This window comes from Rhynchophorus ferrugineus, unplaced genomic scaffold, assembly GCF_030347505.1.
Source record: "Rhynchophorus ferrugineus isolate W39M unplaced genomic scaffold, kcgeb_rfMv2 rfM3, whole genome shotgun sequence".
Classification (NCBI taxonomy): domain Eukaryota; kingdom Metazoa; phylum Arthropoda; class Insecta; order Coleoptera; family Curculionidae; genus Rhynchophorus; species Rhynchophorus ferrugineus.
In genome coordinates this window covers 37,788,853-37,806,590 of record NW_027472582.1, presented here as the reverse complement: position 1 = coordinate 37,806,590, position 17,738 = coordinate 37,788,853, and the positions used below count along the sequence as shown (strand labels likewise).

The 17,738-nt window shown below is 32.5% G+C and overlaps 1 protein-coding gene across 2 annotated transcripts in view; it reads right to left on the bottom strand.

Annotated features, from left to right (window-relative positions):
- The window catches only part of LOC143192548 (uncharacterized), a 118,244-nt gene that overhangs the window by 52,463 nt on the left and 48,043 nt on the right, over window positions 1-17,738 (bottom strand). The window contains exon 4 of one of the 2 annotated variants that reach the window (XM_076397946.1): window positions 14,315-14,439. In XM_076397946.1, the coding sequence (XP_076254061.1) occupies window positions 14,315-14,439 (125 nt within the window). Of the gene's footprint in view, window positions 1-793; window positions 1,256-14,314; window positions 14,440-17,738 lie in introns of those variants that run through there. The other variant, XM_076397947.1, reaches the window with a different exon arrangement.

Below are 17,738 nucleotides of genomic sequence, written 5' to 3'. Positions count from 1 at the left end.
TACAGCGTCCCAGCTACGCATTAAATAGGCTTGTTTTTTTTTAAATTCATTAAGGATGCCTTCTTTTCTCGAATTTACAATGTATTAACAGTTGTATATTAAGATTTAAAGCAATTTACTTAGCTTAACATTATCCGCATTTACTAATTTAAAAAAAATAATTTTTTTAATACATTTTATATATTCAGTAGGATTAAAAATTAAATTAAAAGTAAATATATTTACTGTTATATATAAATTCAAATTAATTTAGATCACCGTTTTATTTAAAATCTTTTAAAAATGTATTGCATGTTATATTATACTTATATAATTTAGTTGCACATTTCAAAATTTAAATTTGTTCTGTAACGGTTAGTGATGCGTTTTGCAACAGATCTCTAATAACGGTCATTGAAATCTAATACAGACTGCAGACTATTCTAAACCTACATTATTTCTGTTAGAGTTCCAAACATGGAATATTGAATTTGAAAGGTCAGTTATACAAATTTACATTTTTTACATTTAATTATTTTTTCAAAGACTATATCATATTTCACATTGATTGTAATGAGTTTTATATATCAAATACGTCATTAATGAAATTAGGCATTAGAACTCTTATTTTTACTTATTTACCTTAATGTATGTATGTTATTAACACGGCCAAATAAAATATTTTAAATTAGAATAAAACTTGAACACAGGACGATACTAAGTTATTTGACCGTTGCCCAATAATACTTTGAAAAACCAATCCAAACTTACAATATATCTCTTTGGAATACAAACAGTAAAAGCTATTTCTTACGGTCAGTCTTCTTGCCGATTCAACCGTAACTCCATTGGGAAGAGTATCAATTTACCCGCGAAAAAACTTATTGACGCAATAACTATTGACTTATTTTATTTTACGATTTTGTTACTAAAATTGTAACTTTAACGGTCGATGATCTAAAAAACGAAGCACAAACTAAAATCCAACACTTGGGTACCAAAACAACATACACAACACAGTTCAATTAACCTCAAATAGCGTTATGACGACCGTCATTCGCGACAACACGCCAAAACAGGGCATCGGGCAGAAAAACTTTACAAACGGTCCGGGTCGAATGAACGTCTGGGTTATATATTATTCAATAATTACTAAAAGAAACTCCTATGGGGTTGATTGGTGAATGTCACACGTAGACAAAATCGAGCAACGAACGAACCGAACGACTAACTGAATAACAATGTTATACCTTTTCTCCGGCGACTATCGCACGACAGAAAACAACCACTTGCGGAGCCAGTTGCAGCGTTGCCAAATTTACAATTTTTAATAGAATCGACATTAATATGTTTCTTGTTTGATTTTTAATATTTTAATTTAAAATCTTATTATCAGTAAGTGATATATTTTGAATATGTATAACTCAACAAAATATAAATTCGATAAAATAATACATATATGCTATTTAATGTAATTTGCTTTAATTGAATATTTAAAGCAGTTAATGTCAGGGATTAAAAAGGAAATATTTTTCAATATAAACATTTCCGTCTGGCATCTTAGATTTGAAGAATAAAATGTATTATATCGTTATCTCGAGACAGTTAAGATTGAGCTAGGGTTGGATATATGTAAGAAACGTAGATAAAAGAATATATAAAGGGTCCATATTCATAAGCAGATGTTCATACGTAGAATATAGTACATTCATTTTCAGGTACATTTTAGACATATTTCATTATTTGTTGGCGAATATTGCATTTTTTACAGAAAATTTAACTTACATGAAAATAATTTGGTTATAAAACATTAGGTAATATTTTGTAAAAAATATAGTATTGGAATGAATCAATCTGAATTGATTATGAAGTTGTAATTCGATAAATTTTAAAGTATGTCGAATTGAATAAACAAAATAAAATAAATAAATAAATGCTATAAAACTGCAATAATAAATGTTTAAACAGTAATGAAATGTAGCCTTTATTTGCAATAATGAATAACAATAATTTCTAAATAAATTAAGAAATTAAGGAATCTATTGTATTATTAGTGAGATAGAAACTAATGTAAATATTTAAAAGTTTTTAATTAATATGTTTAGTTGATAAAAAAAATAAATGCAGTTTCATTTCGAAAATAATTACTTGAGTAAATCTCAACTGTAATCTAATTAAAGTGATATTATCTTACCGATTTTACACTCACAATTAAGTATTGATAAATACACAAATAATTAATGAAATGTTTTTATGGAAATGTTATTCAAAAGAAAACAATATTAAAATTTTGTTTTACACATTTCATTTTCTACAAGATGTATTTAGAATATTTAAAATTATTGACAAGAAATGCATAATATCGCTTAATTAGTTAATTAACTCATATAAAAATAACATCTTAAGTGAATCTATATTGGCAAGTTGTTTTATATTATTGTTGTTATTTGTTCATACATGTTATTTTTCTTTGTATATTTTTTGTTTTATGTTATGATGGAAAACAAATAAATATGTTTAAAAGAACAAAGTTAAATAAAATAAAGTTTAATGCCCAGTGGTAGTGGTGGTTTATATCTATTATTTTTTGACGGTTTGTTTGCTTTTTGAGAATTTTGTGTAAAAAACATAATAAAATTACGAATAATAAAATTATAATACATAATATATACTTTAATAAAAAAAGACGTCTTGTCGGTCATTTTAAACAATGAATTAGACTATGACTATATGATTGAAATTGGAGTGTTGAACAAGTTTCCGCTATTTGTCACTAGAAAGCATTTCTAAAGCTATTTAGTTTAGGATGGGAGGTATTTATAAGCAAATGAAAATGCACAATGAAAACCACCAACTAGATGATAACTAGAGATTTAGATAGACTAGGAAAATCGACGTATTCAATATTCTGGAGGACCAAAAAAACGAGATAAAAAATTGAACGAATAAACTAAAATTACCCGAATTAAGAAACTATATATGTAATATGGGATATGTTTTTTATCGCAAACAGATAATAGGAAATATTAGCAGCTGTAATCTAATTAAAGAATATTTTTTACAATAGTTGTACATAATTCAGTACGCTTTATTTTTCGCTAGATTTCAGAAATAATAAATCATTTAAATATTTCAGTATACCTATATTGTATAATAATATATAGTAGTTGTATTTGATTGTAAAGTTTAAATATTATTAATGTGTCGTATTTTACCAGGTACATGCATAGTACTGATTAATTTTTGCTTTTTACATTTATTTTTATATGGTTTTATTTCAGCATAATACAATAAAACAATATTCCTGTAATTATTAAGTTTACTTACTAAATTACTTAGCATGTTTATAATTGTAAGATCTTAATAATTCTTAAAATTATTTAAGTCAGCAGACAGACGCCTATATGTGGCAACGCAGTGCCCATTCTAATATTGTCTGGTGTATTCTGAAAAACACAGCCGTTTCGCCAACCCAAACGATCGGGAGTAGTCGGTTTGTATCGACGCAAAGTTACAAGCGACTCACCATCATGGAGCTTGGCCAACTAGACCAGTTTTTTTGTACGAAACCAACCTGGCCAGCTCAAGAAGACCTTACGGACCGTTGAAAATGATCTTTTTTAATTCGATTCGTAAGCGACCGAGTTGATTCCAAAAATGAAAGAGCATTCTTCAGGACCTGTCGTCGTGTTATTTCACTGTAAATTCTCGGTCGATTAGCTCCGAAATCATAAAATGAAATACCGTGTCTATAAAAAATATTTATTGTGAATTATTAAATAAGATATGTCGTTAATATATACTGTTTACACTATAATATTAGGTGCTTGTTTGCCTTTTGATCGGAGATATCTATTGGTGAAAATATGAAGTACCAATATAAATACAAAAACTTTTTAGCTTAATTGCTAAATGCGTTTGTTTAACCATTTTCTATATAAAATAACAGTTTTTCATTTAGTATTATTAAAATTGCATGTTCATGAAAAATCCAAATGGAGAGAAAATGGCCACATAAATTGATTGAAAATGCCACTTCGAACTGTTTTAACATCTATGTTTCCTTGCTTGTCGGATAAAAAAAAAGGGTTTTCTGTAGAGGATTATGATTGGAGAAGTTGTACTACGATAATTTCAAGCACAAAAAGTCATGGACAAGTCTAATAGAACCAACCACCTCAACACTAAAGCGGAATGATCATGGCCACAAGTAATGTATTGTTGTGTGTATGGTGGGATCAGCACGGTGTAATGTATTACGAGCCGCAAAAACCTCATAAAACTATTATCCAGGTAAAACACTAAAAAAAATTTATGATGATTTTGAAATGATTTCGCGCTGCAGATGTCTACCAAACAGATGTCAGTTGAACAAAGTGAATGCCATATTATCGCAAAAAAGATCAACGAAAGTGAGTAGCAGACGTAAAGTCATCCCTTTGCGTGACAACTTAGGTCCACAGGTTGTAAGAGTTGTGAAGGATAGGTAGCTCAGATATAACGCCTTATGATTACTATTTGATCAGATCAAGGACATGAAATATGGTTTTGAAATGTTGGAAAAATTTTGAAAATGGATCAATCTGCCAAACCAACATCGTTTTTTCGACACGATTTTTGCTAAATCAACGGTCTTTTGTATAGATAGCGAACTGTATAGAAACTTAAATGCTATTATTTGATTATATAGATAGGATTCTGGCTTAACTGAGAGTAGGTTTTATCCAGGTAAAACACTAAAAAAATTTTAAGGTGATTTTGAAATGATTTCGCACTGTTGAAAACTGGAAGGTGTTTATTAGGCTGTGGGTTTCAGCTGCTAAAGATGTACAGCGGTTGTTGGTAAGAATAAATTTATATGAGAGTAATATCTTATCATATTCTACTACATGTTTTCGTTATTGGATATGTGTTCTAATACTTCGTTAATCTAGGTTTACTAGTACAATCTTAATTTTTAAAATTAATGTATTACTGTTCTTTTATTATACTTGCATCAAAATACAAGCAGGACAAATATGGTATAAATAACATGTCAAATGAAAAGTCGCCGGCCTGACACATAGATGGCGCTACAAGAATTAAATCCAATTTTTAGATAGCCCTAACCCTCAAAAGATTTTTTTTTATTACTCTTCGTGAGTCCACAATCTGCCCTATTGGTAATAAGTATTTCTTATGTCTATATTATATATACATGGCATGTAGAAAATTACTTCATTAAGCAATCTTCTGTATAAAACATTATCTTAATTAATTAGTGTTATTCGAAAGCTTATTCTAAAGTCTACATATGTCCAGTAATCAGATCAGGTGGTGTTAAACGTTTTAGTCTACGCACTTCATTATCACGTCGCATATTTAGCTGATTAGCGAGTACATTGGGATGCACTGACACTCTTTCGTAAAGTACTTTACACAAACACGTTGAATTACATTCGTTATAGGTTCTACAGGAATATCGCGTTGTATCACTTTATTTGAAATATAGAACGGAGCATCAACAATGGCACGCAACACCTTATTTTGGAACCGTTGAATGATTGATATATTAGATTTGCTAGCAGTACGCCATAGTTGGATACCATATGCCCAAATGGGCTTGAGTATAGACTCATACAGCAATACCTTGTTATCTAATGATAACATGGATTGTCCGATGAGCCAACACATTTGATATAATTTTAGTCCAAGTTGTTTCCGTTTAGAGAGTATGTGCTTCTTCCAGGTTAGGCGTCGATCTAAGTGCATACCAAGATATTTAACATGGTCTGCTTGGGGGAGTTGACGATGATTGATATTCACTGGTGGACATGTTCTTCTACGCAGGGTAAACGTTATATGCGTGGATTTTGTTTTATTGGCTTTAATGCGCCATGTCTTCAACCATAATTGTATTTGCTCCAGGTGGGTTTGTAGGTTTATTGATGCTGTGACTGGATCTTCATGGGATGCTAAGATTGCTGTATCGTCTGCATATGTTGCCACAGTAGTTATTTTTGTGTTGGGCAGATCAGCCGTATACAGAAGATACAGTACTGGACCCAGTACACTACCTTGCGGAACTCCTGAATATAGGGGATTTAATTCGGTATGTTCATCGCTTTGATTTACAATAAAATGTCTATCAGTGAGATACGATTTTAGTAACTGATAATCCGGATGAGGGAGAAGTTTATTTAATTTAACCTTCAAGTCCGTATGCCATACTTTGTCAAAAGCCTGAGATATGTCTAGAAAAGCAGCCGAACAATATCTTTTGGCATTTAGTTCAGCGTTTATTTTATTTACAAGTCTATGCACTTGTTCTATAGTCCCATGCTTATTGCTAAAGCCAAACTCATGTTCTGGAATAATTTTTCTTTTTTCTATTATATAATTTAGCTTTTTTATGTATAATTTCTCGAAAAATTTCGAGATTATCGGTAATAAACTTATAGGTCCGTAGGAGGTCACATCTTCTGGTATTTTTCCTGGTTTAAGAATCATTAATATTTTCATAGCTACTTTCCAGATACTAGGGAAGTAATAAATTCGTAGCATAGCATTAAATATAAATATTAATAGTTTTATACACTTTTCTGATAGTTCTTTTAAAATTTTGTCAGTAATTAAGTCATAACGAGGAGCTTTTTTAATATTAATCTCTTTCATTATTGTTTGTTTAACTTTTTTGACCGTTAATTTCTCGTGCGGTAAATTTGAAATGGCGAATCTAGAAAGCTAGTAATTTTATTTTCCTAATCTTTATGTAGCTGAGACTGGAAAGGTTTAAAAACATTTTTTAAGTGTTTTGAGAAAATGTCGGCCTTCTCTTTATTGCTTCTCGCCCAATTATTTTCGTTTGTTTTAATAGGTGGATTATGCTGCTGGGATCTCCTAAGCTTTTTTGTTGCTTTCCACAACGAATAGTCTGTAGCCTCAGTTGATGTCAAGTTTTCTAGGTATTCTTGAATGCATTGGTTTTGTTCAATTTGGATTAGTTCTTTCAGCTCTTTTATTGCCCTATTAAATTTTTTTATTCTCTTCGGTCCTTTGCTGTTGCCAATTTCGTCGTAACTTTCTTTTTTCTGCTATCTTTTTCTGTATTGTACATGATATGTGTATTTTTTCTTGGAAATGTTTCACTGTTAGGAGTCGCGGAATATGCTGCCTCCTATATATTTTTTGTAAGATTTATTGCTGCTATTTCTATATCCATTGCAGTTTTTAACGGTAGGTTTAGAGAGATATTTCGGTCTAAGTTTTCTCTAATTGAGGACCAGTTAGTTCTATTGTTGCACAGAGAAAGGGGTTTATCTTTGATGGTAATTTTTGAAGAAATTGTTACTATTATTGGTGAATGATCAGAAGAGAGGTCGAAACATGATTCTGCCTGACACTTTTTTGGATCAATATTTTTTGTAATACAGAAATCTATTGTATCTGGTTTTTTATTTCTGTCTGAAGGCCAATATGTTGGTTCACCAGTATAGATATGTTGTAGGTTATCTGTCTTTATTGCTTTTAGCAGTTCTCTACCTTTTGAAGTTATTATTCTTGAACCCCACATTAAATGTTTTGCATTATAATCTCCTCCGTACCTAGCGTACTGAAGAATTCTTGAAATTGTTCTGCCTTGTTGTTATGTTTGGGTGGGCAATAAATCGCAGAAATTGTTAATGGTCCATGGGCCTCTATGGTTATACTGGTGGCTTGCAGGTAGTCTTTGCGGAATTTTTCTTTTTCGAAATGCTTTATATCATCTCAAATTATTATGGCTATACCTCCATGTGCTTTATCATCAGGGTGATTAAGATATGATAAAGTTTATTTTCAAATAATGTTTGTCCGTAAAGTGTGTTTCGTAAACCATCATAACGTCAATGTTTTGTTCAGTTACGAACATCTTTAGTTCCCTAACGTGTTGTTGGAGCCCATTGGCATTCCAGACGGCGATTTTGTAGCTATTGGTTTCAGGGGAGGATTTCGCATTAGGCAAGTTTGCTGACGACGGTTGTGAGTAGACCAAGCATCGTATTCATTTAAACCATTAGTTTGGCCATCATGTTTTCTGATCTAGAGATGTTGGTGCTAGTTTCAGTAGGTTGTGATGTGGTTTCTCGCTTTTGTTTTGCACCATTTTCAACCATTTGCGCGTAAGTTATGTCTGGTTGACTTGGTCTGGTGGGTGTGGATTGTTTCTGTTGCTGTTGATGCCTTTTTTTCCTTAAGGCAGGATAGAGTTTCTGTTGTAGTTGCTTGTGAACTGCGCAACCCTTGTAGTTCGCTAGATGATTTCCGTTACAGTTAGCACATTTCACTTTTTCATCGCGGACTTTACTTACTTAAGTGACTTAAGTGACTTGACTTAAGTCTTTGTGTGCCCGTGCGCTTGACACCTCGTGCATTGTGGTATAATTCTTTTTATATGTGGCGGTTCGCATTTAATAATATTATTTTCCAATTTGGTAATTTCATACACCGCCTTATTATTTCCATTAGGTTTTATATCAATATAGAAAATAGGTAGAGGTTTTTTTGTCGTGCGATGTCGTAAATTGTGAACATTTACAACCTCGTGGCCTTTTTCAGCTAGTGCTACCTTGACGGTGTTAAAGTCCGTCTCGTAATGTAATCCTTTTAACACGAATTTAAATGTTCTCTCGGATTTTAGCCTGAATGTATGGTATTGGGTGTTTCTTTCATCTAATTCTTTTACAAGAACTTTAAAGTGATCCGCTTCGAACAATTGGATTTTAATTGTTTCATAGCTCACTGTTTTAATTATGTAGTTCGTAGTAATGGTTTTCAATAGGTCATGGATGTGTTTTATTACTCTTACCTTATAGACTGTTATTGGTGGTGGTTTGGGAACAACTTTTTCAGGGCTTGGTTGTATATTCTCTTCAATTTCTTCCGACAGGTTGCTAAAGCTGTTTTTTGTCTCTATCGGTTTCTGTAACCAATAGTCACTGATTCTTGTTTGTTTCCTAGCGATTTCTTCTTCTGGACTCAATCGTTTTTTGTTAATGACTGTAGTCCATTCTGATGGTGGAGTTTGCGTTATTGTTGATTGTTCTAATCTTATATCAAAGTGTGCAGGTGATTTGGTTGAATCGCTGTGGTTTGCTATTTTTAGATTTTCAATATTTTATTTTATTTTATTTACTTCCAGAGGATTAAAAATAAAATAAATACATTGTTTATTTCACGCACTTCATTGTTCACTTATTTGTTGTTAGACGTTATTTTTTGCACTAGTTTTTGACCAAAAATACTATAAATGAATTTCAAAAGGACTGTTGTAACATAAGGGGAAACAATTTTAAAACACTAATAAAAATGAGATGCAGTCTTTTTGTCTAGTCACGTAAACACGTATTCACTACACTTTAGGTCTGCTGAGAGACCGATAGCGGCATCTGTTTTGCGTTTTAACACTCAATTAAATAACCGTAATAAAATACCGGGTTTTTTTTGAAAGTTATCTTTCTAGAGCTTGGAGCGTATTGAAAATACGTCTTCACCCTACGAAGGTTGGAACCGAACTAACCCTCAAAAGATGCGTGTATAAATTTGAGAGCTGTCGGATCATTAGTTTGTGAATTATAGCATTTTGAGTGAAGTAACTTTTATTACTGTGAAAAAATTGATAAAAAGGAATTACGCGTGTTAATAAAATATTGCTTTTTGAAAGGAAAAAATACAGTTGAAGCAAAAACTTGGCTTGATGCCGAGTTTCCGGACACTGCCCCAGGAAAATTAACCATCAAGGATCGGTATGCTCAGTTTAGACGTGGTGAAATGAGCACCGAAGATGGTGAACGCAGTGAACATTTAAAAATCCACAAAATGGTTTTGAATGACCGTAAATTGAAATTGAATGAATGAATTCAATTGATTGAAAATGAACGTGTACATCATATCATTCACGAATATTTGGGCGTGAGAAAGCTCTGTGCAAAGTGGGAGCCGTGCGAGCTCACTTTTGACCAAAAACAATGACGAGTTGATAATTCGGAGCAGTGTTTGAATATGATCAAATGAATATGGTCGATATGTGACAATGAATGAAACATGGCCCCGTCATTTCACTCTGAAGTCCAATCGACAGTCATCCGAGTGGACTGCATACGATGAACCCGCTCCAAAGCTTGAGAAAATGCAACAGTCCGCTGGCAAGGTTATGATGTCTGTATTTTGGGATGAGCATGGAATAATTTTCATTGGCTACCTTGAAAAAGGCAGGATCATCAACAGCGACTACTACATAGCATTATTGGGCCGTTTGAAGGACGAAATCGCTGAAAAACGGCCGCATTTGAAGAAAAAGAAAGTGCTGCTTCACCAAGAGAATGCACCGTGTCAAAAATCCATGAATTGGGCTTCGAATTGCTTCCTCATCTACCGTATTCTCCAGATCTGGCCACCAGCGACTATTTCCTGTTCTCAGATCTCAAAGAGTGCTCGCTGGGAAGAAATTTTCGTCGAATGAAGAGGTGATCGCCGAAACTGAGGCCTATTTTGAAGCAAAAGACAAATCGTACTACAAAAATGGTATCGAAAAGTTGGAGGGTTGTTATAATCAGTGTATCACCCTTGAAGGGAATTATGTTGAATAAAAAAAATTATTTTGGCAAAAAAATTTTCAATTGACCTGTTATATCAGTATATATTTCCCAAATTAAAATTAATTATTTAAGTTTATATGGTTTGGTTCACTTCACTCTTCCGATTTCCAGCGGGTTGTCCCGTAGCTGTTTTGTTTCTACATCGTTGTGGCGAAGTTTTGAAGCAAATTCTCGGATAACTTAACGTAAATGAATTTGTCCTCTAGGTCGTGTAGTTTTTCGGTTACGTAGTTATAAACATCAATTAATTGAATCAATTGAAGAACTTTGTTTTGGCATCGTTGGATTACTAGTTGCTTTGATGTTTTAGTGCAACCCCATATTTAACTCCACAAGTCCAAATGGGCTTTAAATAGACTGATAAACCAATCTCTTTTATCTTAGGTCAAGTTGGGAGTGGCTTCCGAGTAACCAGTACAGTTCTTTGATTTTGAGTCTGATCTGCTCTGATTTTTGACTAGCGTGATGTAAGTTCGGAGGGATGTAAAATCTAATAAGAGCTAAAGAAATAAATACCCAATGCTGGTTTATGCCCTGCTGTAAAGAAATGATTAACGAACTGCATCTGAATGTTTACTTTACTAACAAATGTCTCATTTCAGTTAGTCATATTTAGCTACATTTCAGATAACACTCTTATCTTTATAATAATAAAAAATAAAAATGGACTTCTTTATTGTAAAGTAAGGAAAATATTCATAATAATAATATTTTTATTTATTATTTATCCATATATGGAAACTATAATGTTTTAAAATTTCGTTAGTTTATGGTATGTTATATATCGTTCTAATATAACTTATAATGTACGTACTAGGTTAGGGTAAAAAATTTTCGGGGTGATGCAAAGATGCCGTTCCCATAAGTCGATTCAAGTTGTTCCCTTAAATAGTTTGTTTGCGGGAATGTTGACAGTAGACGTGCTGCGTGTTTTTGTTAAACTTGAAAATCGTGCGGTCATAAAAATTTTCGTTTTGGATGGATTAACCCCCAAGGTAATTAATCTGAAGTTGATAAGAGTTTACAACAATTCTGCTCCTTCTATGCAAATTCAATCGTAATTTTCCATACAAAATTCACTTGATGACTAGGGGGTAGAAATCTCAAAACAAAAGCTCTATATACTCCTTCAAAAACCCTAGGTTTTTATTACCGATGTTTTAATTTGCAACTGAGAGTTTAATACTCCCATTTGCAGTTACCGATACCTTTAAAAAATATAGAAAATATCGGCCAAAAAATATCGATATTTTTGTGTGATGTGAATCAATGCTCTGATGCAAACTGCGATTTAACTGAGGAGGAAACATTCAAGAGTTGATGATGATTTGTTTTTGCGTTATAAAAGTTATATATAAGAGACAAACGTGCTTTCGAAAATTCAAATGTGGCGTTTAAGGTTCAAAACAAAGAACGATCACAATACGCTCAAACATATGATAAGACGATTTTGTAGCACGGCAACACATTGTCTCATACAACAAAATCAGTAAAGTCAAGCAGTCTTGCAGAGCGGCACTTCACCGATTTCGAAGAATTTAAAAATGACTTCTTCGATGAATGGTTTAGCTTAAAGCAGAATCCAGTTATTAGTTTTCCACTTACACCAAAATTGGTAGAATCAAGTGGTCAATACTTTCAATAAATAAATATTAACTAAAAAAAAAAACCGGAAAGGAATTAGCGGATAGGACACGCATAGGATAATAATACATAATCATTATTACATTGTAAAAACCTTAAATATGCAATATTACTGTCAGTCGGTTTTTAAACACCCTCAACTTCAAGAAAATGCTATACATGAAGAAAATGCTAAGTTTCTTAGATACAATCAATTTTCCCTAATCATTTAAAAAGTGCGCTTAAAGCAAATAAAATTACCTACCTCCTAAAATCCCTATTTCAAATGCAAAAATTGCTATCAAAGAAGTTAAACAAATAATAATGAGGGATATTAAGCACAAAAAACTTCTGGTTATGATCTGAAAAAAAAATGAAAAATTGGGAAAGAACCACCACAAAAGAGCATACAATTGATAACATTTATATTTAATGTACTATTACGAATCAATTACTTCCCTACTATTTGGAAAATGGCTGAAATTATTATGATTCTAAAACCAGAAAACCGCCGATTCTAAAGACCTGTAAGTTTATTACCTGGAATCGCACATTTTCTTAAGAAATATCAAGATGCTTAATGCAATCATCGAAAATAGAAATATTATTCCAGGTATCAATTTGGGCTTCATAATATACAAGAAACTGTAGAGCAAATACACAGACCAAAATGCTAAAAGATATTTCCCGGCTGCATTCTTGGATTTAATAATCATAATTAAAATTTTTGATAAATTATGGAATACTAGGTTACAGGTTAAAATTAAAAAAAAACTGAATCTTTATTTTACAGATAGACAGTTTACTATAAAACAAGATTATGAAAGCAAGGCAGTGTATTTTCCAGAATCTTCTAAAGGAGTCAGTATACATACTGACGATCTATCGACCAAAAACATGGTTTCTACTGTGGCAACACACGCAGAGTCACTTCAGATTTTGTCACTTCATGAAGAACCAATGATAACAGAGAGGAAACTTGAAACACACCTTAATGAAATAAGAGTTAAAGCCTGGCGTATTAAAGTCAACAAAACTAAATCTACTCATGTAACTTACTTTATGTAGAAAAACAGGCTAAGTAGGCGTGCTATTTAGGCATCTAACTTGAAAAAAGGAAGGGAAGTTTGCTAAACGAACACAACTTGGACTTAAACTAAACCAAATGCATTGGCTTGTCGGACGCAAATAAAAATTAGCAGTCATAAGTTATTTACTAAGACATTGTTGTAGAAATTAATACTTAAGTGCCTTTTTGATCATACGGAATCCAACTATGGAGTATTTCTAGCAAATATAGTCATCATTTAACGGTTCCAAGCAATGTGTTGTGTGCTAATTAAGTGATACAGCGCGATATTCCTTTAGAATCCATAAGGAGTGTAATTCAAAGTGTTGGTGTACTTGACCCAATGAGCAAAATGTGGCCGATAAAGTAGAGACATGTGATGTCGAATGACAGTAAAGTTCGTAGACTTTAATGTCATTCGATCTGATGGTTGATACTAGAAAAATATAGATTTCAGTAATGATATTCATAATGTAAATAATAAAATATAATAAATATAATAATAAAATAAAGAATAATAATTGTAAATAATATGTCAGGTAAATAATAATTATCATAAGATATACTTATTGCCTATTGGGCAGATTGTTGAATCACTAAGAGAAATACTAAAAATATATTTATGAGTTAAGTTCAATCTATTAAAGAATACATTTTTTAAATGACTTTTACATTGTAAATACAAAACAAAACAATCAAAGTAAAAGCCCTCCTAAATTCGAGCCGGACACACCTCATCCAATCTAAACCTCAACAAATCAAAATGACAGAGGCGATTTCAGTTCCATATCAGATTAAAGTTATTTCTTGCGTTGAGATTTAATCATCAGCGGTGAAACCGCAATAGCGTTAATGCATTTTTAATACAGCCAACGTCAGAATTATTTATTGTTAACAATAAAACGCCTATAGTAAGGTTAACGCTTCTGATTCAGGTTATTTTATTTATGGTCGACGGTTTTACCCTTGCGTTGTCGGAATCGATGAACATTTGTTACCATTATACTTGGTGTTAATGTTTTTGACTTACCTTCTGACGGCTAAATTTGTTGACGTGCTTACGGTAACTGGTCTCTTTGGTTTAGTTTGCTGACTGGCTGGTCTAGGTGGTCGACGGGTGACGAAGTGATCCCAAGGTAAATCAGTTGACTTGATCTGAAACAAACCCACAAAATTATTATCAAGAGTTAAAACAATTTTATATACTGTAATTTATTTACTAATGGACTAGATACTGGAAAATACACCTTAATAACTCCAAATCTGTCCACGTTAATTTTGCGTTGCGGCAAAATGACAAAAACCTAATTATATCACTTGACCAATGTCCGATTCCTGCCCATGCAGAATCAGCCAAATACTTCGGAATACATCTCGATAGTAGGTTAAATTGGAAACATCATGTTAAACAAAAAGCCGAGAAGATTAGACTCAAAATCAAGAAACTGTACTGGTTAGTCGGAAAATACTCTCCATTTGACCTAAAATAAAAGAGATTGGTTTATCAGTCAATCATAAAGTCGATTTGGACCTACGGGGTGCAAATATGGGGTTGCACTAAAACATTAAACAAACTAGTAACCCAATGTACTCAAAACAAAGTTCTACGATTAATTACCAATGCTTATCGCTACGTAACCAACGAAGAGCTGCACGATGACCTCGAAGTTAAATGAATATATGAAGTGATCCAAGATTTTGCCTTAAAACATGAAATAAGGTTGCTAAATCACAGCAACGTGAAAGAGATACAGCTACTGGACAACACGTAGGAAATCAGAATATTGCTGTGAACCAAACCACACGAACTTGTTTAGTGTATAAGTGTATTTTTAACTTTAGCTTAAGTAGTTTAGTTTTATTTTAATTTGGGAAATGCATACTGATGTTTTAATCCCGTACTCGCCTTGCTTGTATATTAATGCAAGTACAACATAACAGTGGTAATAAATTAATTTGTAAATTAAAATTGTACTAAGCATATCTAATGTAAGATGAAATTGATTAAAAAATGTATGCTGTAATTTATATGCAAATATAGTTAAACATCTTTAACGTTTTTAAAGGGAATATATTTTAATCTAAATGTATTTAGAAATATAGAGAAAACAAATCTCTGGAAAATAAAGTTCATAATTTACTTCACTAGACTAAAAGTTAAAAAAAAATGTTTTCAATTTGCTATCCTTTTCTTTATCAATATATTATTATTATTTTTTGTCGTCTAATCTAAAATTAACAAAAAGTTTAAAGTTTTTAAACTTATGACAAGGTTACATCTAGGAGGACCCGTCGGTTCTTGCTCGGCCTTTTATGATCATATAACACTGCTGTTTTTCCGTTGAGTTGAGTTTACTAGTTGAAGTCATTGTCCTATTATTGGTTCTAATCTTCGTAATATGTCGTGATGTAAAAAAAGAAGAGAGTAGAGTACTCTTCTTGCTTGTCCATTTTTGTTATTAATTTTAATAACAATTCCTTCATGGTGGCTTCCTCTGCTTTTGTTTCAATTTGTACAATGTAGTTTATACTTAGAGCATAGGTCATTTCTTCGTCGTACAGGTCATTTCCAATAATTTGGCCATATATTCTTGGTTGCTTCCTTTTGGTCATTTCTTCTTGGAGTTTAGTTTGCGTAACTTTGATGCTCTAGCTTCTACGCATCCTGGGTTTGTAGGATCATAATGTGGATGAATTAACCTTCTTAAATATAATACCACTATTAGGGCTAGTGCGGCAATGAACGTCTTCCGACGAACAAGAAATTAATAATAATTAATTTAGCTATTCGTTTTTGTTTTACTTACCTACGTATCTCAGACTAAAACAGTATTTGTTGTATTATATAAGTTTTGGATGGTAGAAATTTTAGATCCGATGCGAATCACATTAAAATTACTTTAACATGGAACGCAAACAGCTAGCATCTTACTAAAAATTTATGACATAAGTAGGAATGGTAAACCTACCATAACCTAACCTAATTAGGACTGAAAAAACCTGAATGTTGAAAAGAAATAAGGAGTTAACTATTCGCAGACAGGAGTATCAAGGGCAAGTATCAAATATAAAAAGGGAAAAGTGGAAAAATACTTTGGACGCAGAGGGCTGGAACAGCACAATTTAAGGGGGTAATCTGAATGCGTGTGCAATGTGGATAAAATGGGGATTCCGCTTAATAATCGACCACCCTTATTACAGCCCAAAAGGTGCAAAAGATGTTAGTGTGACATGTTAAACGAGGTGGAAATATCTTGGCCTGTATGAAACCAACAGATCAGTAAATACCTCTATTTATTCTTTTCAAAGGTATGCGCAAACGAAAGAGATGATTTTCTCATTGGTGTGCCACCCGTTACTAAAATTTTTATGACAGAAAAAGGCCGGGTAAATGAAGAAACTTTTTATTTATGATTGCAACATATTAAAGGAGACTAGGAGTCTAGGAGATATTACGCCTCTATTTCTTCCTCCGCACAGATTTTTACAATCGCTCGATATATCATTTTTCAAACGGCTCAAGTCATATTATCAACAAGCTACATAATGGCAACATGCACATCCAAATATGGGGATCACAAAGATCGCTTTTGGAGGAATTTTCAAACAGGCTTGGAACTAGGCCACTGGTAACTTATGCCAATGCGATATCTGACTACAAGTTTACCAGTGATCAAGATCCTCAAGCGCTAAACCAGTGAAGGCTTAACAAATAAAATATAAGTATAAAATATATATAAAATAAGTTAAAGATACAGTGCCACTGCCCTTCACTAGTGCAGCCCAATCACCAAGCGTTACTGGAAAGCCATTCTTCCCCCATTTTTAAGTCATCAATGTGATGCGATTCTTCTCGATCCGGTTATTCCAGTGATCCTCCAATTATGAATTCCCTAAGTCACTGAAACCTTTTGAAAGGTAGGCACTTCCACTTTATATGAATCATTTTACGTGTAAGACTAGATAAATTGGATGTTGAAACATGTTTGTTTCTGTGTGTTTTGAGCTGGGTGGACGAGTGTTTTATATTGAAAAAAAAATTGTTCTTCTGCAAAATTAGCCCCTAGTCACACATTTTTGAATCCAGTTAAATTTAAATCTTATTCAAGATGAAATATTAAAATGGCGTCGGATTTTCAGATCTACGGCTGACGAAGATGGTGCTCCTGAAATGGACCGAATGAGTGAAATCCTCTTTGGTAGTATTTTCATGTAACAAATTTAAGCACTTCGGCGTTTTTGCGGATTTTTCAATATGTAGCCGAGCTTTATCCTTTTGAAAACGTACTCTATATTTTCTTTCTATGCTTAAACATAGAATTGCTACATATAGAGGTGAATTAATAAGAAAAAGTTATACATTTTTCAAAACTAAATATTTTACCTTTAAACCTCGGCAGAAATATCATAATACAATAAGAAATAATATCTAATTGACACAGTTTTAATATGAA